General features: G+C 43.8%; 1 protein-coding gene and 1 non-coding gene across 5 annotated transcripts in view; one reads left to right on the forward strand and one right to left on the reverse strand.

Moving 5' to 3' along the window:
* The window catches only part of KHDRBS3 (KH RNA binding domain containing, signal transduction associated 3), a 189,906-nt gene that overhangs the window by 107,996 nt on the left and 54,075 nt on the right, over positions 1-27,835 (forward strand). For all 4 annotated transcript variants that reach the window (XR_014136481.1, XM_060611397.3, XM_060611399.3 and 1 more), the window contains exon 6: positions 13,053-13,248. Coding sequence is in view for 3 of the 4 variants with exons in the window: in XM_060611397.3 (XP_060467380.1) it covers positions 13,053-13,248 (196 nt within the window). In the remaining variant the exon portion in view is untranslated. The remainder of the gene's footprint in view (positions 1-13,052; positions 13,249-27,835) is intronic.
* LOC132664916 (U6 spliceosomal RNA) lies at positions 10,380-10,482 on the reverse strand. Its single transcript, XR_009603907.1, has one exon. It is a non-coding gene; the product is annotated as a U6 spliceosomal RNA (small nuclear RNA).

A 27,835-nucleotide genomic window follows, 5' to 3' on the forward strand; every position in this document is an offset into this window, starting at 1 on the left:
CATGAATGTTCCCCACTGTTACCACTTCAGGATGCTTTTCTGCTGAAAGATGTAAATGATCTAAAATTAAATCCTGCAGTGGGAAGTGATATGTGTTTTAATAAAACCTTTCTTTTCAGTTTCAAATGAGAGAACTAAACTTATGCCTTTTTTAACTTAGGAGGTAAGGAAGCTTCTTTACTTCCAGCCCATCCTGTGCAGGGCCTCCAGAAACCCTGCTGTGAGATGCCTCCTCCCTAGCTCCTTGCACGGACCCCAGCACAGAAGGAGGCTGGAGAGTTGAGGCCGCTCTGGGCAGCACGCTTTTGGGCCCGTCTTCTCCACCCTGGCCTGCCGCCGCAGGCAGTCTGAGCTGAGCCGCCCTGACCTCGGGGGATGCTCCCTTTTATCCCTTCTTCACGACAGCTGGCTTACTCTGTGCTGCTTTCGCACTGACCTTTAGTCTGGCCATCTGGCCCTTGCTCCCAAGGAGCAGGCAGACTTATCTCCCCGCCTTGGGCGCCACAAACAGCAGGAAGAAGAGCGGAACAAGCAGATGAAGCTGCCTTTCTGAGTAGTGAATACATGTGCCTCCGTACTGGGCGCTGAACTTGGTGGCTTTTACCGCGTGCGCGCAAAGCCAACGCAGTCCCTCGGGGCCTTTTGTAAGCTTTCGTTAAATTGGGAAAATGTTCAGCTCTGGTTTCTGTAAATGGTTTACCTGCCCCTTTCTCTCTTCCCTTTCGTGGACTGAAGTCCCACGTTAAATCTTATGATTGCGCTTTGCAGACTATATGCCGAGGTGCTGGGAGCTGCGGCAAGCTCCCAGGTTGGCCATGGGACTTGACCGTTTCCAGGGACCCCCCACGCAGCCTTCAGCATCTGTCAGACACTGTGTGAGCTATCAGCTTCGGGGCATTATTTGTAGTTTCAGTGTTAGATTGTTCTCCACGGATGTCTTGTCTTCGTAAGGCCCGTATTTTAGCAGTTGCTGTGTTGAACAGTAAGTAGCCACAGGTGCATAGGTCGCTACATAACCTCCACACGCAGGATCGGGTGGGACACGGGCACTTGCGTTTCCTTGTCCACGTTGATTTTCACATGATTTCACTCTTCTTTAAAACCGATCATGAATGATGTCACGGATACTAAAGATTGTTTCAGTGATTGAAAATGATGTATTTTCCCTCATAGTATGTAGAGTTATAAGAATTGTTATTAGGAAAACTGAATAGTTAATATAAGGGTCTTAAACATTTCCCTAGTATATGATATGGTTTAGATTAATCTACTAATTAAAAAGTTCTCTTTTTAAATATTTGTTTATTTTTGAGAGAGTGCAAGTGGGGGAGGAGCAGAGAGAGGGGGACAGAGGATCCGAAATGGGCTCTGTGCTGACAGGCAGACAGCAAACGAGCCCCATGCGGGGCTCTCAAACTTACGGACCACAAGATCATGACTTGAGTTGAAGTTGGACGCTCAACCGACTAAGCCACCCAGGTGCCCCAAGAAGTCTTTTTTTTTTTTTTTTTTTTTTTTTTTGATTAAGGAAAGGGTGAGTATAGGAAATTGACAGCATATTTATTTTCCTACTGGCCCAAATTATAGACATTTTCAATTAAAAAAAAAAAAAAAACTTTCTTGAGATTAAATTTCAGTAGAAGGCCCTTGCCTTCTCAGGACATTTTACCACCAAACTGTCAGAACAGAAGTCACCTTCCCTTCCTTCCTTCTGGTGTAATAAAAACCCAGGCATTGGTATGTGACACATGTACCCCACTTCCCGGGCAGAGGATCCTAGGGGACTTTGCTGGGAAATGAGTCTCTCTGCTTTCGTTGCCATAAGCTCCACCACCTTTCTCCTGCTGAGCTGCTCCCTCCGTTGTCAGCATCCACTCACTGGCTTTTTCTTCCAGGGGTCCCTGATAGTGTATTAGTGCGTGGCCATAATGGAGTTGATTCAGGAGAAACAAAACGAGAAAATGGGTGGTTTCTTTTCAGATCCTTTTAATAGGCTTTGGGAAGACAACAAGCAAGGCAAATAATGTTGCAAATAGTGTGAGAACTTCCCCACAAGAGCTTGTAACTCTGCAGCCAGCCAGGGACGGGCAGAGAAGAGCAGCCACGCGCGGTTCTCCTGGTTACGGCGTGGCCGACCACGTACGTGTCAGGTGCAGCCTAAGGCCCGATAAACGTTCTGGGCCTTCCTGTAGGCTGCGGGGCCCGCTGGAGGAAGGGTTCTGACCCCCAGTTTGCCAGCAGAGTTTTTCTGACCATAACGTTGGACAAGATGTCCCGAGAAGCAGAGGCCATTTCGGGCGGACGGCATCTGGCGAGTATGTTCCTGAGCCGTGGAACATACTCCCACACACCTGGGGTTCCAGAGGTTTGAACATCTGCCTTCCTCTTTGAAAATCAGTCAGTCCCTTCCTGCTGTCAGGTCGTTCAACGTCACAGGTTTTCTTGGAGCACTTTCTGTGACAGGGGTTGACGTCACAGGGGTGGCTAAGTCATCATTTTGACGTCCAGAAAGTTAACAGGTGTTAAGTCAGAGAAATAGGTAATTAAGACAGAGTGGCGTCAATAGGGGTAGGGGGTGTGAAAGCAAGTGCAATGGAAATAGAAATGAGGGTGCAAGGAGTTTTAAATGGGGCATGTGGGTGTGAACAACTTAGGGGGGAGGTAAAGAAATAAGACAGGAGAGTGTCAGAGGAAGTCATTCCAGGCAGAGGGACCAAGACTGGAAAGCAGAAAAGATGGGGACAGTTGGCTTGGAGTTAGAGTGTGGCTTCGTGGCTCTTTCAAGCCAGGGCGTTTCTCCCGGGCTAAGCCGTCGTTTCCTCGGCTGTAAAATGGAGCTAGAACACCGAGCACACACTAATCCAAACCCTGCTTGATTTTTTCATGTCCCGTTCAAGCCCGAACCGTGCCATAAGTTCTTTTCTGATTACTCACAATGATCCCACACTACAAGTTGAATTCTTCTGGAGGACCTTGGGCAAAGTACACATCTCCCTGAAGCTCCTTCATTATCAATTCATTGTCATCAGACAGGAAGAAGACTTGCCCTGGATAGTGCCAGAGGCCGAAAGAAATAGGGCTGTTAGTTAGAAATGATAGAGACTTTCACTGTTTTTATTTTTAAATAAGGACGAAAAGTAAAAACATGCCAACAGAGCTGGAAGACAGTGACAGGCTTCAGAGTAAGGAGTGAGCTGTCTGTCTTCAGGGATGGAAGGGAAGATGGACACATTTCTTGCACTTTATGAGAGATTTTGCTTCTCACACACTGTCTTATATTGTCAATAATAACCAGTTGGTAACTTCTTGGAGAAGAAACAAATTGCCTTAGATTTATTTTATACTCTGTGCAATGTAGGACAGTAAAACAGATTGGAGATTGGATGGATCGCAGAACAAAGTGGTAACCGTTGGGTTTAGTAACAGGTCTGTCACTTCTGGGTTCAAACCAGCAGCAACAGCACTTGAGAGCTTCTCGGAAATGCAGGATAATAGTCCCCAGCCTAGGCCTGCCGATTCCAACTCCGCCCTGACACAAGTCCTGGGTGACGAGGACGCTCAAGAAGCGTGTGAACTGCCCTAGAAACACATTTCAGATCATCACTAAAGGTGCAAAGAATAAGGGCTGCCAGAGGCTTCTGGAAGCGTCAGTCTTCATTGGCTCTGACGATTTCTCCTGCACGTTCTGAGGGATCCTAACTGCAAGCTCTGCTCCCTGTTTCCTTTTATCTAGCCTCTCACTCACTTGTCAGCCCCCGGCAGGAAAGTCTCGGAATGATTAAGCTTCACTCTCAGAAAACCCCAGGGATGAAGAAAAGTTGTCAATATGTTTGTTAAGGAGTCTCTCGGAGAAATAAATTATCCCTGCGGTCGCTGGTGCATCAGGGCGTTGGCCTCAGATGACAGCTCTCTGGGCAGGTCTGCTTCCCACCGTGATAGCCGTGGTACCAAAGTAGGATGCTGCCATTGGCTCCCTCGGGCACCCAGCCTGTGGTCAGCTGGGGCCAGCCTCATCATCCAGGGCTCCCGCCACCAAATTCACCATTTCGCCCTCTACTTTTTGCTCCCCAGGAGATTCCTAGACAGAAGCCAAACAGGACGATAGTATGTGGTTATGCTCTTTCTCTCCCAGTCTGCATCATCTCTGCTAAATGCACGGAGGGTACATAAAGGTGCTCACTGGGTGATGAGCTGTACCTTCGTCTGTCCTCGTCCTCTGGTGCGCAGCCGAAGGAAGGTGTCAGGACTCCCAATTCAGAATCCGAGTGGAAGTCTGCGTAATAATTACCGCTTACTACGTGCCTATGTTAAGCTAGGCACTTTATATACCACGTGGGTAAACCTCACGACCATCTGCAAGAGCTAGATGCCATTGACGCCGCTTTATGGGTAGAAAGCTGGGCTCAGCAACTAACTGACATTAGATTTGAGAGTATAGATATGTTGGAACTCAAAGCCTGTGCTTTTTCATCACATCCTAAAACCTATCAACAATCTATAGGTTCATCTGTAGATTATGAATCTATAAATAATTAGTTCCTGATTCATCCATACCTTTGTATTCAGTCCTTCAAAGCACTCTTCCCGCAAAGGTACCTGTTGACAAACCTTTCTAGACTATTTCCATATCCGAGTTTCAAGCCAGAAACCAGGGCCACGCTGCTGAAGAAGGCAAACAGAAAGAACCGTTGGCAATCACACCTGTTCCTCTGCTCATGAAACTTTCTGTTCAGATGTGAGATCTTCCTGCTTTCTTGTTAGCCTCATTCTGATCAGTGTAGCAACCTGATTTTATCAATTTGAACCAAGTTTTCTAGTAGAAAATTAATAAGCCCCTACTGATTATCAGGATCTCATCCTTGTCCCCATGTCAGCAGTCCTGCTGTTAATCTGTCCCCGGAGCTTCATTTGTAGCATTTGTGCGTCCTCCGCAGCGTGGTCAGACTCTTAGGTTTGTACGCTTCTTTCCCTCATGCCTTCCTCTCGCTGGGGGGGTGGGGGGGGGTGAGGGCTTAAAACTACACAATTCTCATGGAATGTCATACTTAAAAACTAATCTTCGGGGGCACCTGGCTGGCTCAATCAGTGGAGTGCATATGCCACTCGATCTTGGGGTCATGAGTTCAAGCCCCACGTTGAGTATAGAGATTACTTCAAGAGATAAATAAATAAATAAATAAATAAATAAATAAATAAATAAATATTTTAAAAAAGGAATCTTCAAAGGATCTTCCGTAGTTAAGTGTCAAGAGCTACATACATCAAATGACTTGTCTGAAATTCTGCTACAGATATTTTAGTATGATTCCATATACTCCGAGGGCACATAAACAAACAATGTTGATGATGCTGGGAAAGAATTGTGAGCTTCTTGAATATATAAATTTGTGTCTTTCAGTTTGATGGAAAACATAAATTCATAGATTCAGAAAACATGCTGAATATTTTGTGGTCCATATGCTAACTTGGATGGCAGGGATGGGGTATTAGCTAAGGAAGCAGCAGGCTTAATTAGTTTGAATATACTCAGATTAAATGAAATATCACACAGGAATTATGTGCTATATGTAGAAATTATTCTTTTCTCTAATCACAGTGAAGCGTTTTCTAGATACACACTGCATATAAAAAGATGAGTAAGACTATAGAAATTATAGTGTCATCATCATTGTTGTTCAGAGTGATTGAAATTTATATACATTGTTGATCTTGATTGAGTAGGGGATGTGTTAGGTACTTTCTGTGTCTTGGGTCATTTTCCTGCACTGTACCACTAAGAAACGGGTTGTGTAACTCACTTGGCAGTGGAGGAAACTGGCTTGGAAAGTTTAGACTGTCGATTAGTTTGAATATTAGCTGGAAGACAGAAGTTGAGCTAGTAGGTGCAGTCAGAAATTGAATTCAGATCTGACTTCAGTGTCCTTTCTCTTGACCACCACTTTTGGTGTGCCAATTTTTATGGCCTAGGACGAACAAAAAAGACCTAATTTATAATATGTATAAAAGGAATAATACAAGTTACCTAAGAGTGAAAAAGTCTTTTAGATTTTGCATCTTTTCGATGACCTTAAAGTTTTGAGAAGTACTGGCCAGGTTTTTTGTAAGATGTCCCTCGTTCGGGGTTGGTTTAATATTTTTTCTCCAGATCAGCTTGGCCTTATGGTTTCAGGGAACAAAAACCACAAAGGTGAAGTGTCATTTTCATCACATGTTGAGGGTTCATACTGTCCACATGACGTAGTACTGCCGACGTTGCCTTGGTAACCTGGCTGAGGTCATACTTGAAGGGTTTCCCATTTACAGTTACTCCTCCCCCGCCCCCCTTTGAAGGGTGGGATATCTTCATAAATTATCGGAAGATGTTTCTCTTCTCTCCCATTATTATTTCAGTCATTTGTTTATGTCAGTGTAGACTTTTGCATATTTCTACATTTTATACATCCGGTTAAAACCCAGTACTGCTTTTTTTTTTTTTTTTTTTTTTTTTAAACTCCGATTGTTTCAGCTTTGGCCATTGAGAGCTCTTTCAGTTGGCTCCTCCCTGCTCCTTTCACATACACTCATTATTCTTTTTGTTGGTTATTTATGCATTTGTTTATTTACTTATTTTCGAGTACTTGCTTACTACTTTTTAACAGTTTCTTAAAATTTATTTATTTTGAGAGAGGGAGAGAGAGAGAGTGTGCATCACAAGCGGGGGCGGGGGGAGAGAGAGGGAGGGAGGGAGGGAGACAGTCCCAGGCAGGCTTCACACTGTCAGTCAGCGCAGAGCCCAGTGCGGGACTTCAACTCAGGAACTGTGAGATCATGACCTGAGCCACAATCAAGAATCAGACGCTTACCTGAGGGACCCACCCAGGTGCCCCGAGTACCCTTACTTTCTGCTCTGCAAGTTGCTGCCGCAGCATCTTGCATACCGGGATCGGCCATTTCTCCAAGGAGCCGTGGTTCCTTTTGTTGGAGATCGGTATCAGAGACCAGAGCTGGGTGCTGGTTCTGCTTGCTGCTGCTGGGATGTCCTTGCGTCCAAGCCCTCTCAGCTGTCAGAGCAAGGAAACGTGTATGCTACGAGGCCACGTGTATATACACGTCTGTGCATATTTCTGCGATTCACTGTCTGTATCTATAGTAAATGAGTCAAGAGTTCATACTAACGTGTCCACTTCTAATCCATTGCCTTTATTGCCCACTCTAGCCTCTGCCCCTTGCTTATCTATAACCTTCACTCCAACGCGGCGTGGCTTCCATCATCGTCCATCCAGTGCACATGCATAGTGTCTCAGAATCGTACGTGCACCTGCACCCCTTCTCGTGGGAAATAACTCTGTCACCTAGAGCAGTGCTTACATACAGCTTTTTTTGCCTTTAACTTAGAAACTTCACTTGTTTCTAAATTCATTTTTCCTCTCAACTTCAGAACGGTGTTTTTTTTTTTTATGTTTTTTTTTTTTAAGTTTGTTTATTTAGAGAGAGAGAGCAAGTGAACAGGGAAGAGGCAGAGAGAGAGAGAGAGAGAGAGAGAGAATTCCAAGCAGGCTCCATGAGTAGCCTGACACAGGGCTTGATCTCATAAACCGTGAGATCATGACCTGAGCCAAAATCAAGAATCTGATGCTCAACTGAGCAACCAGACACCCCCATGAGGGTGTTTTATATGTTTTTAATATAGTTCACATGTTTTGTCACATTTAGCATTCCATCCTAAACCCTCAATTTCCTAAATAATATATATATATATATATATATATATTTTTTTTTTAGTTTGCATACATTAAAGTTCACTCTTTGTGATACAAAGTTTTGTGGGTTTTGACAAATTCTTTGTCACCTCTCCACCATTTCAGCATCCTACAAAATAGTTTCATCCCCGTAAAGTGTTCCTACTGCTTTACCTGTTCAACCTTCCCTCTTCCCCTGAACCTGTGTCCGCCACTGATTATTTGTTTTAACTCATCAGTGTAGTTTTTTTCTTTCCCAGTATGTCATATAATTGGAATCATACGATATGTAGCCTTTTGAGATTGGATTCTTTCATGTAGAAACATTTTAGATTCATCCATATTGTTTCCTGGTTTGTGAGCTCATTTCTCTTTATTGCAAATAATACTCCCATTGTATGCATGCACCCTAGCTTGCTTATCCATTCACCCCTTTTTTTTGGAGCGGGGGGTCAGGGAAAACCTTTAATTGATTCACTTGAGTTCATACAAGTTAAGCAAAATTCCTAGAGAGGAGCTTTCCTCCAGAAGATTCTTATTTTTCTTTTTAGTACTTTTTCCATCAAAAAAAATTATAAAATATCAAACTTGTTTTTAGTATATAATTTATTGTCAAGTTAGCTAACATACAGTATATATACAGTGTGCTCTTGGCTTTTGGAGTCCCGTGATTCATCACTTACATGCGACACCCAGTGCTCATCCCAAGTGCCCTCAATGTCCATCACCCATTCTCCCTGCCCTCCCTACCTGCATCAACCCCCAGTTTGTTCTGTGTATTTACGAGTCTCTTATGGTTTGCCTCCCTGTTTATAATTTTTACCCTATGACCCAGCAATAGCACTGCTAGGAATTTACCCAAAGGATACAAGGAGTGCTGATTCATAATGGCACAGGTACCCCAATGTTTATAGCAGCACTATCAACAATAGCCAAATTATGAAAAGAGCTCAAATGTCCATTAACTGATGAATGTAGATTCTCCTCTTAAAGGGCATAAAGCTGCAATAAACATTCCTGTGCAGGTTTTTGTGTGGAAGTAAATTTTCAAATCAGGTGGGTAAGTACCTAGGAATACAGTTGCCAGATTGTGTGGTAAGATCTCATTTAGCTTTGTAAGAAAGTGCCAAACTGTCTTCCTCTTCTGTGTGCCCATGAGCAATGCATGAGAGCACCTTTCCTTCACATCCTCACCATCAGTTGGTGTATTCAGTTTTTTGATTTTATTATTCAAATAGATATGTTTTAATTTTCAGTTCCCTAATGACAAATGATATAGAACATTTGGCTATTTGCCATCTGTATAACTTCTTCAGTGGGCTGTCTGTTCTTTTACCCATTTTTAAATTGGGTTTTCTTACTGAGCTTTAAAAGTTCTTTATATATTTTGGATACAGGTTTGTTGTTGTTGTTGTTGTTGTTGTTGTTTTTTATCAGGTATATGTTTTGCAAATATTTTCTCCCTTTCTGTGATTTGTGTTTTCATCTCTTAACAGTGTCTTTCTCAGAACAGAAGTTTTTAATTTTAAGAAAGTCCAATTTACCACAGATTATATCATAGATTATGCTTTTCATATGGTATCCAAAAACTCATCAAACCAAACCCACATTGATTTCTTCTGAATTTTCTTCTACAAGTTTTATACTTTACATTTAGGTGTAAAATCCATTTTGAACAGAGAGGAAGGCAAACCATAAGAGACTCTTAAATATAGAGAACAAACTGAGGGTTGATGGGGGGGGTGGGGGGAGGAAAGGGGGGGTGGAAAGTGGGTGATGGGCGTTGAGGAGGGCACTTGTTGAGATGAGCACTGGGTGTCATATGTAAGCGATGAATCACGGGAACCTACCAAGAGCATGCTTGACACACTGTATGTCAGCTAACTTGACAATACATTATATTTAAAAAAATAAGCAAAATCCATTTTGAGGTAATTTTTGTGAAGGATGTGTCTGGGTTCTTTTATTTTTTCTTTCTTCTTTATTTTTTTATTTTATTTTTTATTTATTTTTATTTTTTTTTTTGAGGCCTATGGATATGCATTTGTTTTAGCACCATTTGGTGAAAAGACTTATTTCTCCATTGAATTGTCTCTGCTCCTTGGTCAGTAGTCACTTGACTACATTTCTTTGGATCGGTGTCAGGGCTGTCTTTGGTTCCGTTGTTCTGTGTGTCTGTTTGTCCATCAATACTTAACTATCTTGATTACCGCAGCTTTATAATAAGTCTTAAAATCAGATACTGTGAGTGCTCCAGCATGTTCTTCGGTATTTTGTCGTCTGTTCTGGGTCTTGCCTTTCTACGTATTCTCTAGAATACGTTTGTCAGTCTACAGCGTGGCTCTCTGGGATCTTGATTGGGATTACACTGAGTCTGTAGGTCGAGCTGGGAAGAATTAGCAAGAATTGACTCTAACAACGATTACGCATGGGATTATTCTCCTTTGATTTATTTCATCACAGTTTTATGGTTTTCTACATAGAACACTTGTACATATTTTGTTAGATATGTCCTAAACCATTTCTTTTGTTGCTTTAATAAATGTTATTATGTATTTTTTTTAAAGACTTTACTGTTTTAGAGCAATTTCGGGTCCACAGCAAAATTGATAGGAAGGTATAGATATTTCCCATAGGCCCCTTGCCCGCACACATGCATAGGAAAATCTAAAACACTTCACAAATTGGTGTGTCATTCTCGAGCAGGGACTGGGCTAATCTTCTCTGTATTGTTCCAATTTTAGGATATACCTTGCAAAAATGAGTACTGTAAAATATATGAGTATATATTGTTGACTTACTAGCTTTGTATTCCAAGACCTTGTTTTTACGCTTATTAATAAGCTCTAGGAGGGGGTACCTGAGTGCCTCAGTCATTTAAGCATCTGACTCTTGATTTCAGCCCAGGTCATGATCTCGCAGTCATGGAATCAAGCCCCGGATTCATTCATTCATTCATTCATTCTCTCTCTGTCTCTGTCTCTTCTCTCTCTCTGCCTCTCTCTGCCTCTCCCCTGCTCACATGTATGTGCACGTACTCACTCTTTCCCAAAAATAAATAAATAAACATAAAAAAAATAAACTCTGGGAGTTTTTGGCTGCTTTGTTTCATTTTGTTATGGTTGATTCTTTGGGGATTTTCACATAGAAATTATGTCACCTGTAAATAAAATTTTATTTCTTCTTCCACAATCTTACAAGTTTTATTCCTTTTTATTGAATTAGGACTTCCAGTACACGTTGAATAGGAGTAGTAAGGGTGGCCACCCTTGCCTTGTTCCCAGTCCTAAGGGGAAAGTATTCAGTTTGTCACCATTCAATATGATAGTAGCTGTAGGTTTTTGTAGTTTTTTTTTTCAACTTGAGGAAATTTTCTTCTTCCTACTTTGCTGATTTTTTTCATGAATTGGTATTGCATTTTGTTAGATGCTTTTTCTGCTCTTTATGATTATATGATTTTTTTTTTTTTCTTTAAGCCTTGTTGATGTGGTCGATCACATTGGTTTCCTAGTGTTGAACTCGCCTTACATACCTGGAATAAATCCCATTTGGTCATGGTATATAATTTTTTGATATATTGTTAGATTTAATTTGCTACTATTTTTGAGGAATTGTACACCTTTGTTCTTGAAAAGATCATGATTTATGGGTTGTTGTTTTTTTTCTCCCCCCCATTTCTTAAAGTCTTTAATGGCTTTGGTTATCAGAGAGCCTTATCCTTGTTCCCCCTTGGATGACATATCTCTTCTTGGGGAGGTCAGATATCAGCTAGGCCAGTCCTGTGGCATCCTCTCTAGACGCCCATGTTCCCCCCACCCAACCCTTCGGCCAGTTGTGGCTCCCAGAAGGGGACTTAGAAAAAAGATCTTGAGAGGTGCCTCCTCTGCTAGGTCCCCACCAGGGTTCAGGACTAAGCAGAGACCAGTTACTTCTGTCCTCCCCGTTGGCCCAGTGTCTGAGTAGTAATGCAGGAGTAATTTTCAGGAGGCACTAGCAATGACCAGCTTCATAGAAGGAGTTAAGGAAGTATTCCCTCTGATTTTTATTTTCTGGAAGAGATTGTAGAGAACTGATATTCTTTCTTTCTTTAATATATGAAAGAATTCATTCAGTGAATTCCATTGGAGTTTGGTGCTTTTTTTTTTTAAGATTATTACTCTTTTATTAAAGTTCTTTAATAGATATTTCAGATTATTTAATTATCTACTTGTGGGATTTAGTCATTTGTATATTTCAACGAACTGGTGCATTTCATCTAAGTTAACACATTTCTTGAGCCTAAAATTGTTTCTAATCTTCCTTTCGTATCCTTTAATGTCCTTGGGGTCAGTAGTGATGACCCTCTTTCATTTCTGATACTGTTTATTTTTCTTGTTTAGCACATCTAGAGGTTTATCAATTTTATTGAACCTTTCAAAGAACCAGCTTTTGGTTTTGTTAATTTTCTCTGTTAAGTCTTTAGCAGTGTATTTGCTATCCCAATGAAACTAAAGAAGGAGATAGGAGATGTGCAGGCAGCCATGTTATCTAGGACAGTTCTCTTTATTTGGGGGATGTTGTCCGTGGGAGATGGATGAGGCCAAATCTTTTATTCTCTGTCTTAGCCTCATTTTTCTGTCATTTCTTCATAGACCTTGCACATTTTCTCAGGTTTTTGCTTTTTTGGGCTATTCTTGGTACAGCCTCCTTCCTTGCTCTCTGACTTGAAATCTCATATTTTATGTTAGAAATACGTAAATACACATGTTGAATTCTACTTCAGAAAATATCTGTTTATTCAGCTTGAGAAGGGTGTTTAACAAAAAAAGAATGGTATCTTAAATTACTCTGTGGTAGATGCATTATTTGGGAAGGTACATTTAATTTTCTCTTTCATGGCACTCTGATGTATATTTTGGTCCCTAGCTTTGCTGGTTATGTGTTCTCAGTTTGAAGATCTCTCCAGCCTCAGTTTCCTTGTTGATAGATAAGCAGAATGCAGCCCAGCTCATAGTGTTGGCATGGAGGTTGGATGTGACCCCGGCCTGGGTCCCGAGTGGATGCAGCCTTCCCAGATGTCCATAGCTTCCTACTCTGTATTTTAGCCAGAAATTGAGTCTTGGGGATGCTTTGATGTTATTATATTTATCGCTGCTGGATAAGCTGCCTAAGTGACTTGGCTTCCTTTTGGTAGATAGCTCTTTCTCATTTGCTTTAGTTTTTACTTTGTGTGTGGTTTCCTTGTTTCTTTTTACAGAAATACGGACATTGATTTTTCTGAGGTATAAATGCATGTGAACCATGGAATGGTAGAGACGATGATGAAGATTGCTAACTTGACCCTCTTGCTTACAGGGGAAGGGGAGGAGTCACAGCCCGGCCAGTTGGAGTTGGTGTACCACGAGGGACGCCGGCTTCCAGGGGAGTCCTTTCCACCCGAGGGCCAGTGAGTCGGGGAAGAGGGCTTCTCACTCCCAGAGCAAGAGGAGTGCCCCCGACTGGGTACAGACCTCCGCCGCCACCCCCAACACAAGAGACCTACGGAGATTATGTAAGTAAAGGTGTCATGTGATTGACGCAATCCTCACATAGCATTGCATGTTGTAACCAGTGGCCCCCCCTTACCTTGTTGTGGTTCTTGAACATTCCACCTCGGTTCAGCAAACATTTATTGAGTGCTAAATAAGATGTGATACTTGAAGTATAAGAAATGAAAAAGAAATAATCTCTTAGATCAGGTAGCTTACAGCTAAGATAGGGAAGATGAATTGGGGCCAGTGGGAAGGTTCAAGACCAGGATCAAGGAGACACGCTATCGAGCTCTTACAGGACTTTAAAGTAACATTTGTTCATAGTCCACTCCAGATTGCCTCTGAGTAACCCAATCATTTAAAAAATAATCACTTCCACATACCGAGTTGTTTTCACCCTCAAGTGTTTCCTCTGAAGGGCTGCTGCTGAATATGGATTCATAGTTGAAATGTTTTTCAGCAAAGAAAACAAAAGTTCCCAATTTTTTTATATTAATGCAAATTAGTTTTTCCACTTACCATTCAATAATTCTTTGATATGGTTCATAGACTTACTTAACATAAGAGAAAGAAAATATATCCGTGAAAACTGGGTGGAGGGGAAGGGCAGAGGAGTTTTTTAATAAGAATGCAACCCGCCTGGGATTCTTCCTCTGACCTCTGAGTTTAACATAAATAAGGAAAATAAGTAGTGGATAGATGTTTCTTATTACTGGCTGAAAGTATTAAAGAAAAAATGCATGAGCTGTTGTCAAGGAAAGAGAAGCGGTGACGAGGCTAAAAGCAAGAGCCGATGGGCTCTCATGTTTTAAGTCGGGGAAATTTCTTGCTGGGTGCTCGGCACCTCATTGCACGGTGTCTAAAAGTCTGCATTAACTCTCTGGGCCACAGACAACATCTGCAGCTTGGTCCACAGCCACTGGAAAGAGCAGTCTTCGCCCTGGGCGAACTGAACTTTTTATAATTCCCTGAATATGCTGTGTCCCCTCAGGCTTCCAGATCTTTCCTCGTGCTGCTTTCTCTGCCTAGAGTCTCATCTCGTACTTCCTGTCTGTCTTGCTAGACCTAGCTCAGCTCTCATGAGGGGAATTCAGAGGAGGTGGGAGCTGATGTATTGAGTGTTACTGCTGAGGTCATGTGTCTCGATCACGTGTCTCTTTCCCACCTGCACAACGACTTCTGGAGGGGCAGGGACTGTTAGCTTCTGTCTCTCTATACCTGGCAGAGAGTGGCTCTCGGGAACTCAGCGAATTATACTTAACAAATAAATCCCACGGTACTTTCGCCATTTTGCTGTTCAGTTGGAGAAGGACGTGGCCTCCGCTTCTTCTCCTTGTTTTCCTTACAGTCTGACATGTTCCTATTTCCCAGTATTCCCACCAAATGACAGTAATCATCATGCCTCAAGCTCTCCCACAAATGCAGAGTGCCTTGCAAATAGCAGAGACTACAAAGGGAAGAAAGTGCTATTCAGTTTCTCTTAGTAGGGCCCGTGTCTTTGGTTTTCCAGCTCAGCTTACGTTGGTTGAGTTCTCTCAGGTTTGGATTAATGTGGTTCTGGCTGGATGGTGCTGCCGTAATTGTCAGGCGGAGGGTGTGGAAAACCCGGATCCTGGGCCCACCACCCATGTGGTATGAGTCAGGCAAGGTCCTTGTGTGGCTTCATAATCACATTTCAGAAGGAGCTGTTGCCTTCTTCCCACGCATTACTTCACCTTTCTGCTCAAGAAGATCTACTGAATTCCTGCTGTGTGAATGAGACGCATGTCCTCTCTCTCGGTGTGTACACCCCAGTCAGTCTGGAATGAACTTGGGAGCGACTGGGTGGCTCAGTCTGTTAAGTATCTGACTCTCGATTTGGGTTCAGGTCACGATCTCCCAGTTCGTGAGACCGAGTCCCGCATCAGGCTCTGTGTTGGCAGCGGGGAGCCTGTTGGAGAGTCTCTCTCCCCCTGGCTCTCTGCCCCTTCCCTGCTTGTGTTCACACAAGCGCTCTCTCTCACTCAAAATAAATAATTTTTTTAAAAAATGATTTCTAGGATGAAATTAGATGAATACAGGTAAATATTTCTTGAAAGGCTCAAGTCCAGGGGAGGAAAGGGAGGGAGAAATTTAAGGCCCTTGTTTCTTTTTCTGTTTGTAGCTCTGATTTTTATTGATAAATGAACAAATGGGAAAGGCATCGTAACGATTGTTCTGAAAAGTACTGTCTTGCGTTAATTCACCCCCCTTTCCATTCACTGCAGTGGATGATGGGACAGGGGCCGTGCAGAAGGACACTTGTGTGCTTTCAGGAGCAGACAGGGCTGGAGAGCTTGTAGGAGAAAGGTGGCCTTCACTGTTCGGATGCCCCCCCTCGCCTGGCCCTCGTCCAGGCACTAACTGTCGCCGCGGCCGCGGTTCCAACACGGTTGCCTTTCTGCCACGCGATTGCCTTTCTGCCACGCGGCAGTGTTGCCTTCAAATAACCAATGACCACGTTTGCTGTCTTGGTTTGAATTTACCTGGAGTGTGGCCCTGGCGGTTTCATCAAGTTCATGCAGTAACTCTTGCACACGTGACTGCTTTGAGAGTGTGCTGTAGGTGGTGGAGTAGGACACACGCACAACAGAAATACAGCTGATGCTTGACCAACACAGGTTTGGACTGCATGGGTCCAGCCATGTGTGGATTTTCCTGATAATTACAGTACATTACTATAAGTGTATTTTCTCTTCCTTACGATTTTCTTCATGATACCTTCTTTTCTCTGGGTTACTTTATCGTAAGAGTACAGTATATAATACACACAACATACAAAGTATGTGCTAATCAACTCTTTCTGTTATTGGTAAGACTTCTGGTCAGCAGTAGGCTATTTATGAGTAGTTAGAGTTTTGAATTTTTTGTAATGTTTATTTTTGAGAGAGAGAGAGAGAGAGAGAGTGCAAGCAGGGGAGGGAAAGAGAGAGAGGGGGAGACACAGAATCTGAAGCAGGCTCCAGGCTCTGAGCTGTCGGCACAGGCCCCGACACGGGGCTCGAACCCATGAATTGCGAGATCGTGACCTGAGCCAAAGTCGAACGCTCAACCGACCAAGCCACCCAGGCGCCCCCATTAGTTAGGTTTTTGGGTGGTCAGATGTTACACACACACATTTTCAACTGCATGGGGTCAACGCTGCTTACCTCACGTTGCTCAGGGGTCAGCTGTACTATCCTGAGTGCACTTGCTTCCTCGAATTGAATTACTTCCATGAAGAGTTTAGATTATGTACTATACCTTTCTCTCTTAATTTGTATCTGTTGCTCTTGGGAATACTTACTGAAGTTCATAGCCAAGAGCAAGGATTTTCCATGTCTCCCCTAGCATTTTACAAGCCCTCCGCGGTGTTAGAGTGAAAGCTTCAGTAGCTGGACGCTGTGCACAGCCAACAGTGTTGGGCTCTGGTGTGAGGAGGAGACAGCCTCCTTGCCTCACGGCGTGTGCTTTTGACCCCTCTTCGTTTCCTCACCTGACTTGAATTTAATTTCTTGCTTCCACTCCCTCTAAATATAGCCTTGCAGCCTCTGGCATATTCCCAGACATTGGCCGTTGGTCCCGTTTGAAATCCTGAAGATTAATCACAACATGCTTAGCTTTGGAGCATGAGAAGGGGAAAGCAATCATAATTTTAAACGAGGAAATTTGCTTGTAGGATTTTAGATTAAGTGGGTGCCCCGAAAGATACCCAACTTAGAAAGCGTAGGATCCTGTAACCGCCTCAAATAGTTAATTCATTCATGTGGCAAGTGAGAAAGTTGAAGTTAATCTTTAAGACAATTATCCCATTGAACTAGAATGATCATAAATTAGCTTCTAACCTCCGACCGTATGGATCCCTCACTTACATTCACCTTTATATTCCCAGCACCTGATGTGTATCTGGCACATAGGAGGTCTTTAATAAATGTTTGCTGAATGAATGAATGAATGAATGAATGTTCTCAAGACCGAGTTTTTAAAAATTGCCATGGTGTGGAGAACCCACCCAAGATGCCTCCTGTGTGGTTTTCGTTTTTACTCATTTAGCAATTTATAGAGAACTTAATTATTAGCAGACAGCTCTATAATGCAGTCATTAGTTAGTATACATCTGTTTCTCAGAAGATTATAAACTTCTAGGGAAAACACCGTGTCTCTTAACTGATGTCTAGACACTAGCACAGTCTTTGGCACATTGTACACACTAAGTAAATCTTTACTGGATTAGAGACCTGGTAAATTTTCCTAATGAGGGTGACCGTTGATCTTTTCCAAGTCATTACTGTAACCTTCCGGTGGGAAGAAGTATGATAGTTGGCATTTGAAAAAACATCTTGCCTCAGTTATCCTTGTCTTCTGGTGTTCAAAGGGCAGTTACAGGTAACAACGAGAGAAGACTGGTTCTGTGTGTAGCTCCTGAGTCACATGCTAAAGATCTCCTCTCGGTCGAAGAACGAACTTTCCAGAGTGATGGGATAGGATATTTAACGAGAAACCACTCTCCACAGGGCACTTTCCTATATGTCATGTCATGTTCTCGTGGCCACTCAGTGAGATATTAGGATCCTATTATACAAATGAGAATTTAGGGTTGGGGAAGTTAAATGTCTTGCCCAAAGCCACGTGGGTGATAAAGGAGGCACAGAGGCGGGATTCCAAATTCAAGGCCTGTCTTCTCTCCCCAACAGTCAGTGCTTTATTAAAAACTCTACCAGCTGGGATTATAGGCTGTTCTCATCTTTGGAGAAGAATGTGGCATGTTACCCTCTTTAGGAGTGTGGGGGTGATGGGTGACCCCTGTGACCCCTTTCAGGGTAATCAGCCCCTGGTCTTAAGCTACCTTAGGTAGATGAATGGAAATTGAGAATAATTAGGAAGAACAGGATGGGCTTAGGATTTTTAAAAATAATCAACAGCAATATTATCCTATTTATTGGCAAAAAGAAAAGTAGTATTTTTTGTTAAGAGTTTCAGAGCATCTGTAACTCTTGACAAAAGACTTGTCATTCCTTGGGAACTCAGAAGTGCAAGTTCTAAAGTCTTCCTTGCAATACATTTTTAGTGATAAATGCTTTATTTCCATCAATTTGGTTATATCTAACCAATTCAATTTGCTTTTCATTTTAACTGCCATTTAACATTAGTATTGGAGGCCATCGTGTCCAGAATAAAAGGCAAAAACGTTGCTTATTTAAACAAAAAAGGGGGTAAAATCCTGTTCTTTCAGATCCTGCCACAGCTGCTGCTGTTTTGAGCAAACACGCGTGTCAGTCCCGAAAACCCGCCGTATTCTTCAGAGTACGTGCCCTGCAGTGAAAGGATTCCAACTTTGTGTTAGGCTCAAAACTCCGTGAATGATGTATGTTACAATTTTTAGTGAGTGCTTGCAGTATGCTGGTTTTAAGAATATGCCTGAGGGGCGCCTGGGTGGCGCAGTCGGTTAAGCGTCCGACTTCAGCCAGGTCACGATCTCGCGGTCCGTGAGTTCGAGCCCCGCGTCAGGCTCTGGGCTGATGGCTCGGAGCCTGGAGCCTGTTTCCGATTCTGTGTCTCCCTCTCTCTCTGCCCCTCCCCCGTTCATGCTCTGTCTCTCTCTGTCCCAAAAATAAATAAAAAACGTTGAAAAAAAAAATTTAAAAAAAAAAAAAAAAAAAAAAAGAATATGCCTGATAAGGGGCACCTGGGTGGCTGAGTCGGTTGAGCGACTGACTTCGGCTCAGATCGTGATCTCGCGGTCTGGGAGTTCGAGCCCCACATCGGGCTCTGTGCTGACAGCTCAGAGCCTGGAGCCTGCTTCGGATTCTGTGTCTCCCTCTCTCTCTGCCCCTCCCCTGCTCATGCTCTGTCTCTCTCTCTCTCACTCTCTCTCTGTCAAAAATAAATAAACATTAAAAAAAAAAAATGAATATGCCTGATTAGCCCGAGTGAGAAAGCCTGATAATTTGAAGGTATTTCCTTGTCAAAATGTGCCTATTGAAATTTGATTTTTCTCACGGTGTGTTTGTGAAGATACTTGATCATTTGTAATATCATCTGAGCCGACTCTTCTTCGTCACAATCCCTATCATCAAATATTCCCTGAGTATGCGTCCTTGAGAAGAACATCCATCAGCAAGTAGGTTTGTTGGGCCGGGGAAGATTTTTGTGACAGGAGTGCAGGTGACACACGGTAGCCGCTTGTGTAGAACGGGCCAGCTCACCATCGGTGAGACCAGATCCTTCTGTCCCTGAGTGCTGGTCTTTTAAGAAAACAAGACAATTCAACATGATTACCTTTTTTTTTTTTTTCCCAGAAAAGGAGAAAACAGATAATGGATATGTTTTCAACCATTTGAGTATAAATTGCGACCTTCTCCACTTTTAACTTCATAAGATCAGACATCATTACTGTCTGTAACTTCTCATCTCTTTTTTTGAGAACAAGAAGCACCTCTTCCCCAAAATGACATTGACTCATTAGTTGTGTCCAAATAATTAAATAACTGGTAATTAGTATAACCCAATGTTTTTAAAAATGAGATTTCTTTTTCCAAAGGCATACTCACTATTCAAGATGTATAAACTCAAATTGTCTTAGAAATTTTAATCATATTATTATGCCCAAAGAGAGCACTGTAACGATTCAAAATGTTGGTATAATTATGCGCAAGGACGTGTGATGCGTCCTGGCAGAGCCCAAGTTACATATGAATTTCTAGAATGAAACTGTTTTTGATAAATTACTTCAGGCTCCGCGTGCCAAGCAAACACACAGTCCAAGTAGGTGCGTGTTCCGTAAACACTCAGCGCTTTTTACCGTCTCTGAACACTGTCCTCCATTGCCGTGATCTCCCCCAACATTTACATGTTAACAGCGACTGGATCTAAATCTCCAAGCCAGGCCTCTCCCTTGCACGCCCTGCCCCGTGGTGTCCGCTTCCTGTGTCCTCTCTCCCTGCGTGCGTGCCCACGGCGGCGCCGTCACAGCCGCGGTCTGGGCCAGCCCGGAGGCTCACGGAGGCGGGTCGTGGTGGAGGCGCCGCCACACCCCCAGGCTCCGGGCTGTCGTCCGCGCCTCTTCGTCATTCCCTGTAATCAGACAGCGAGCCAGGTCTTCTCACGGCTGCGTAGCTGTTCGGTCTCCAGCTCCTCCCGTGACGGCGGCTTTAGTGAAGGTGCTGGCCCTCTTTAGGAGATCTCCCTCCCTCCCAGCCTCCGGGTCACCCCAGTGGGTGACCGCACCCACTTCCCCAACCTGCCGCCGTCCGTCTGCGGTGCCGCCCTTGGTCTTCATGTCGCCCTTGGCACTCCCTTTAAATCTCTGTCCACTCCTGTGTTTCCTTCCACCCAACACGTAGTGCTCTTTCAGTAAATGCTGGTTGTTCAGATGGACACACGAATGCACGTATAGACAGACCTGTTGACAATGGCCGTAGCCTGCTTAGTCGCACCTTTGCCCAAAGCCTTGTCCTAGTTCTGGTTCTTTCCCTTAAATAACGTATTATTCATACTCCTTCTAGAGTACGTTCTAGTATCTGTAGTCTGATAATGCTACTGCCTGCCAGCTCCAGAACGTAAAAACTAGTTTAGAATTTTAAAAGGATAAGTGTGAGATTCTGCTCAGTGACCTCCGAAGGCCTTCTTGAGTGTCCTGCCTGACTGTTCAGCCTGCTAACCCTCTGCTGTCCCCACGTGACCATTTTACGTTCTGTGGGTATCTGTTGTGGTTCCCTCAGCACAGCAGGGACTTGAACGCTTTGCATGTGCTGTTGATTCTCTTCGAATGCCTTTCTTGTTTTGTCCACGCAGGCTCTTTTGACTGTTTATTCTTCTGTTGTGAAGCCTTCCTGGTCCTGATCAGACACTGTTAGTGGCATCTTTGGTGCGCTTTAGACCTACCTCTGTGTCTGCTTGCTCGTTTTTGTCTCCAGTAGGCTGTGGATTTCTTGAGGGCAGGAACTGTCTTTTCTTTTACTTCCCTCCCCTCCCCCTCCCCCTCCCCCTTCCCCTTCCATCTTTGTATGCGCAGAGCCTGTCACAGGGCCTGACATTTTAGAGATAATAAATAAACATGCAGAGGGTGGCCTTTATTACTGCCAACTAATTGTGTCATTTCATGTGTCCCATGCACTGTTACACATACTTAGTGAAGTAAAATTAAGTATCTCAAGCCAATTTTAGCAAACATAACATGGCTCATTTAGTGAACTAATGTGAAAGAATACAGTTTGATAAAGAGAATGTTATTCTGACAGGTGCAATACATACTTGGTTTCTTATCCCCCTTCTTATCAGTATCACCATTGTTTCCTTCTTATGCAAAGTGTTTAATCCTTTTGGGCTTTAGTGTCTGTAACTGCTAAGTACAGGTGAGGGTACTTGACCGAACAAATGAGCAGGTTAGGTCAGACACTGGCCTGACTTCCTTTCCAACTTCAGAATTCTGTAATTGATTGTTTTCTGAAACTTACTTCGTTCCCAGTGTCACCCTAGAGAAGCTTTTTCTAAGGAGGAATTACATTTTCGTAAAATAGAAATCTTGATACTAAAAAGAAATAAACAAACAGAATAAACAAAGCAAACTAAATTTTAATGAGAGAAGCTAAAAGTGAAAGTGAGTGGCTCTGAGTCTTTTGAATTCTAGAACGGACGTTTTGGAAAATGTTTTAAAAAAGGAGATTTCTTTTTCCAAAGGCATACTCACTATTCAAGATGAATAAACTCAAATTGTCTTAGAAATTTTAATCATATTGTTTTCCAACTCAGTGAATTATGGCTGTGTCTGCCATCTATTTATTCGTAGGAACTATGTGCCATTCGGTGATATCCCAGTGTCCTCATGTGTAATCATTCTAAGTCTTGGAGGCTTAGTTGATGGGTTGATCACCTTTAAAGGTAAACGTGGGTGGGCACTCTAGATGAAGTCCTACAACTTTACCAGAATATGGAAGCTCTCCGCAGGCACTTGATATGCTCAGATTATCCAGCTGAGCTGTGGACTGAACAGAATGTGGAACTGTCCAGCATTGCCCCTGTGATGCGGCAGTGCCTCTTTGAGAGAGGCAAGGGGAGGCCTGGCAGACCAAGGGCTCTTGGAGCCTGTGCTCTGCCCTGGAGACAGGCCTTGAAATGAGGAGATAGAGCTTCTCGATCCTGTCTTACTGCAGCTGCTCTCGGGTGCTTCCTCATAGGCCATCTGCCAATAGTTAACTTAACCCAGGTTTAAAAAGTCAGAGACAGTTTTGAATGGGAGCAGGAATCTAAACCTCATGTTTTGCAAGCACACATGTCTTTTCTGCCCATGCTCTGGCACCGTGACTCATTAGAGCTGTGGAAGATGAAACTTGCTTTAAGGGAAACGCGGCTGGGGGGCCCGGGTGGGTCAGTCGGTCGGGCTTCCCACTTCGGCTCAGGTCACGATCTCGCGGTCTGGGGGTTCGAGCCCTGCGTCGGAATCTGTGCAGACAGCTCGGAGCCTGGAGCCTGCTTCGGATTCTGCGTCTCCCTCTCTCTCTGTCCCTCCCCCGCTCGTGCTCTGTCTCTCCCTTGCTCTCTCAAAAATAAATAAACATTAAAAAAAATTATTAAAAAAAAGAGAAACCCTGCTACTACCATACTCAGTGTCTTCCTCCATAACATGGCGGCACAGGGCCGCTGGAAGAATCAACTCTTCTAAATTTTTGGTGACTGGAAACATCAGTGAGGGCCTTTGGGGAGAATCAAATACAGTATATTTTTTAAAGGTACATGTAATTCTTTAGGGTAGATTTTGTTTTAAAGACTCCGTGAAGTCACACCCCTCATTCTTTGGAGAGCTCACCTGAAGTTTTGATTACATGACTAGTTTGGGGACTTCAGTTACAGGAGACGGTTGTATAATGGCAGATTTTCCCAATTCGGTGACTACTGGCATAATTTTGTGACAGTTAACTAATCTCTAAATTGTTTCAATTACCTTGTTTTCCATAGTGAGAAGTTTAATTAAAACAGAGTACAGATTGCGAAAAGGTTATTTATGAAAATGCATTTTAAATGTGAATTGAAAAGCCTAGGGACACCTTTTTATTTTAGATAAAAAGATGAGGGTTCTATAATTTTTTACATCCATTTTACCAGAAGCAAGAATAAGAGCCACATGCAATTTACTTGAAATGTCTTTCAGGAACTTCACAACCCGATCTCGTCCCTAAATTGCTTGAAACGGTGACCTATTTTGGAAACGTAAAACTTTGGGAAGTGATTTCAGATTTTAAACTTATGTATTTAGAGGGTTTTTTGTTTTTTTCGGTTTTTTTCCCTTTTTCTCTGTACTTTAAACAAAACAACCAAAAGTATTTTATATAAGAGCCTGGGCTCTGGAGTGACAGCGTCACAATGGCGTGGGAGCACATTTTGCCTCTGTAACTAGGCTCGCCCATCCGAGTGAGTGAGCGATGACGGTTGTATCTGCGCTACTGTGATAGAGGTGTCCTGTCCCTCGGGTGAATCAGGGCTGAGGCGGGGAGGGGACTTTGGAAGCATTGGAATGGACCTCTCATCAGGGATCACCGACAAGAACCTGGCACCTTAGCGTATCGTTTTCCTCACGCATAAACGTTCACTGAGCTGCATCCATTGACCTCATTCCTTGCCATCAAGCAGATCAAGGTCTAGGAAGGAACACCATTATCACCCCTGACTTTGAATCTTCCCATAATCCCCTGCCTGTTTCAGGTGGTGGTTTTCTGTGTATACACCCTGTGGATCCCTGTGTGTACACCCTATTTAAAATACTTTTCTTCGAGCAATGCGATCGCTCTTTTATTCATATCATTACTCCCATTACATTTTAAGTCATGGATGATAGGTGCATGCCTTCTTATCCACAGGGCCCAGCATGTAGTAAGTAATCAATATTTGCTTGCTTGATACAGGGGGGGAAAAAAAGATGATAGGATATGACACCTATAGTTGACTTACATACAGAATATTTCAGGAGGACCAGTGAAGGGATACGATGTGCTTGATGGAATGTGGAAAGACTTTCTAGAGGAGACGGCAAACCAAGCAGGGACGGGTGCTCACAGCATTCAGGCAGGGAGAGCTAGAAGGATTTCCACGAGGGCTGGACGTGCTGTTCACATCCATGCACGTACGGGAGGCGGTGTGTGCAGGGACAGCCAGCAGAGGGGCGGCAGTGCTGGGTTATTGATGAGGTTTATTATCATCTTTATACCTCCGTTTGTATTCAGTTTGTTGACAGAGTGTGAGGTACATAACAGGACATGGAATGTTGGAAGACATTTCAGGGCTAAAGCAGTTTAAAATAAAACTCGTTGTCAGGTTGGGTAACACAAGTGGACAGCCAGCTGGCCATCCAGATACGGCCTCATGGTGTTACACCATCCTGGCGAGTTGATTGCATATACGGTCCAACCCTTGGTGTTTATAGGGACAAGCGATATGTATATCATCATAGCTACAAACAAAGGCGGGACTCAAGCTGAATAGATTCAGATCTTTGCTGTGTCTTCAACTGCTGTGTAATTTTGGGTGAGTCGCTTATCTGCTCTGTGCCTCAGTCCCTGATTCCTAAATGGGAACGTCAGTGCTTCTCACGTGGGGCTGTTATTGAAGATTAGACAAATTAACATATGGAAAGTATTTCAAGTGGTGCCTGGTGCATAAAAAGTGGTATGTGAGTAATTTTGTTGTTCGCTCAGAAATGTAATTCTTCAGTTGACCAAGTGGCTCTGTCTTTCAGGGCAGACCCTTTTGCGAAATGTGCCCCGGACTTTAATACAGTAGTTGCTCCTTATCTCTGGGGGTTATGTCCCAAGACCCCCAGGGGATGCCTGAGACCTCAGATGGTATTAAACGATATGGTTACTATGTTTTTTTCCATACATATGTATCCATGATTAAGTTTAACGTAGGAATTAGGCACAGTAAGAGATCAACACCAATAACTATAATAAGATAAACAGTTATTGCGGTACGCTGCAATAAAAGTAGGTGAATGTGGTCTTTCTCTCAAAATATCTTACCGCGCTGTCCTCGGCCTTCTTCCTGTGAGGACCGGAGACGACGAAAGGCCTGCGCCAGGAGGTGGAGTAGAGCAAGGGGCATGAGACAGGTGTGGGGACGCAGCGCGAGCTTGCTGTTGACGTGACGACGGGTCACGGGGTGGACGAGCTGCTTCCGGACTGTAGTGGATGTAGGAAACCATGACCACGGAGAGGGAAACCTTGGATAGGTGGGGATTGCCGTGTATGATAAACACAAGATCCGGTGCTCTTCACAGCATCCAGAATAATTAAAGATAATCACAAGTGCTAACGAGAATGGGGTGTGGTGGGAATTCTCATCTGCCACTGTAGGAAGGTAAATTGATATAACGACTTCGGAAAAATATTCGGCACCCCCCCGTTAAAGCCGAACACACGCTTCCCTAAGACGCAGCGACGCTGCTCCCGGGAGCTACTCAACAGAGGTGTGTGCAGAGATGCGCCACAGGACGCGTGAAAGAGCCACGCAGGCAAAAACTAGAAAGAAGCGAAATACCTACCCACACAAGGGTGGGTGAGCACGGGGTGGTGTGATGAAACAGACCAGAATTTTCAAGCAGCGAAACGGAACCAACTGTGGCCACATCCGGCAGCGTGGACACGTCGCACACGCGTAACGGTGGGTGAGAGAAACGTGGCACAAGGTAGTGGTGACTCTGGTTCTGTTTCTATAAAGCTCAACGGCAGGCAAACCCCAGGGTTGGTGTTGGAATCCGGGATGGTGGTTCCTTTGGGGGGAGACGCTGTGGTGACTGAGGACGTGTGCAGGGGGTGTGTCTGGGGGGACGTTGATATTCCGGTTCTTGATCCTGGTGCCGGTTACATGGCTGTGGTTACTTGGTGACAATTCACTGAGCTGCACGCTTAGGGTTTGTAGCTTTTGATGCCTTGTTTTTATGCTTGAATAAAAGGTTTTTAAAATATGACCGCTTTGTGTATGAGGAATGCTATGGTAGACAGAGCAGATACTCTTGTGTATAACAGAACAGTAGCTCCTCCTGGAAACATACCTGCTATTAGGCCAGGTGATAATTTGAGGATTTCCCAGAAATCTAAGCAAGGAGAAATCTTAGTGCCGACGTTATACAACTCTGATAGTACGGGGCTCATATTTTCATTGTGGGGAAGCCGCTGCATTGTGCATGAAGTGTGCCTTTCTGTGGACCGGGGGGTCCTTTCTTCTTCACGGTGACCCTTCAGTCACTTGATGCCTCTCTCCTGGCCAGTTGTCGCTCACACAAGGGCCATCTTCTCACTGAGAAGAGTACGTGAATAGATCCGTAACTGTCGGTCATTCATTCACTTATCCATTCGTTCAGAAAGCATTTATTGACGGTTTCCTCCTGCAGGCACTGTAGGACATGGTAGTAAAAAAGGGCAGGTGCCCTGTTCTCAGGAAGACTACATTTCGGGGGGGGTCATAATCAAATAAATCCTGAGTATTGGTGAGAATCCACCCCAGACCCTCTTGCTAAGAATGACCAGGAAAGGTGAAACAAAAGCAGGAGACAGAAAACATCTTTGAAGGTTTGTAAAAGCAGACACAGCACAAACAAAAAATACTGGCCAACCTCTTGACGAAAATGAAGGGCAAAGCAGCCAGCTCAGCATTTCTGACCGGTTTGGCCCGTGAGGCAGCCTTTCTCAACTGGGGTTCCTCGTCTGAATCTCGGAACGGAGAAATTGATGGCCCGGAGGTGCTGGCATTCCAGATACACAGGAGGGGAGTGAGGTCACTTCCACACAGCAGACGCCTCAGGGCACCGGGCTCCCTTCTCTGGGAGACCCTGGTTGAGAGGGCCCGTGATGGCTTCTGCCAGCTCCCTGAGAGGCGGCCGAGAAGCTGAACTGAACTGGAGTTTGGGAAGGCTAAAAAAAATGGGAGTTCAGGCCCCCCGGATTTGGATGCAGAGGGTTGGTGAGCCCTAGGCTTTGCCTTGGAGCTCAGAAAAGCACTCCCACGGGACGCTTTCTGAGCGTCCCAGTCCCTTGTGGGTTAAGGTTAAGCCAGAATCGCTAATTATCCTGTCCTCCCACCCAAAGCAAATATAAATGGTCTCTGGAGAAATGCGTAGTATAGGCTTTGATAAATTATTTCTGTAACTTTTCATATAGAATTACAAATTGAAGCCACCAAAATAAAAAGCTAAGGGAAAAAAAAGAGAGAGAAAGTAGATTCAGATAGCAGATACAAATTTTAAAGTAACTCTGTTCTTTAAAATCAAGGAGTTAAAAGGTAAGATTGGTTGTTGAAGCAGACAACTGGAAAATACAGACAACAGATACTCTGAAGCTGTAAAATGCAGAAAAGAACTAAGTAAATGGTTTTCAGCAAATTAGACGCAGATGAAGGAAGAAATACTGTCGTGGAAGTCAGGTCAGTGGAGCAGAAAGACAGACCTTGGTCGCCACGGAAACTCTCCCGAGGCCCAGAAGCCTCTGGCGGCACCTCCTTCGCTTCAAGCCACACGGGCCCCAGGTGACCTGGCGCCCGTCCTCCCTCTGACTCTCTCCACCTTGCTGTCTCTACCTCAGGACCTTTGTGCTTGTTTTTCATTCCGCCTGAAATATCCCTCTC

Source organism: Panthera onca, chromosome F2 (genome assembly GCF_046562875.1).
Source record: "Panthera onca isolate mPanOnc1 chromosome F2, mPanOnc1 haplotype 2, whole genome shotgun sequence".
NCBI lineage: Eukaryota > Metazoa > Chordata > Mammalia > Carnivora > Felidae > Panthera > Panthera onca.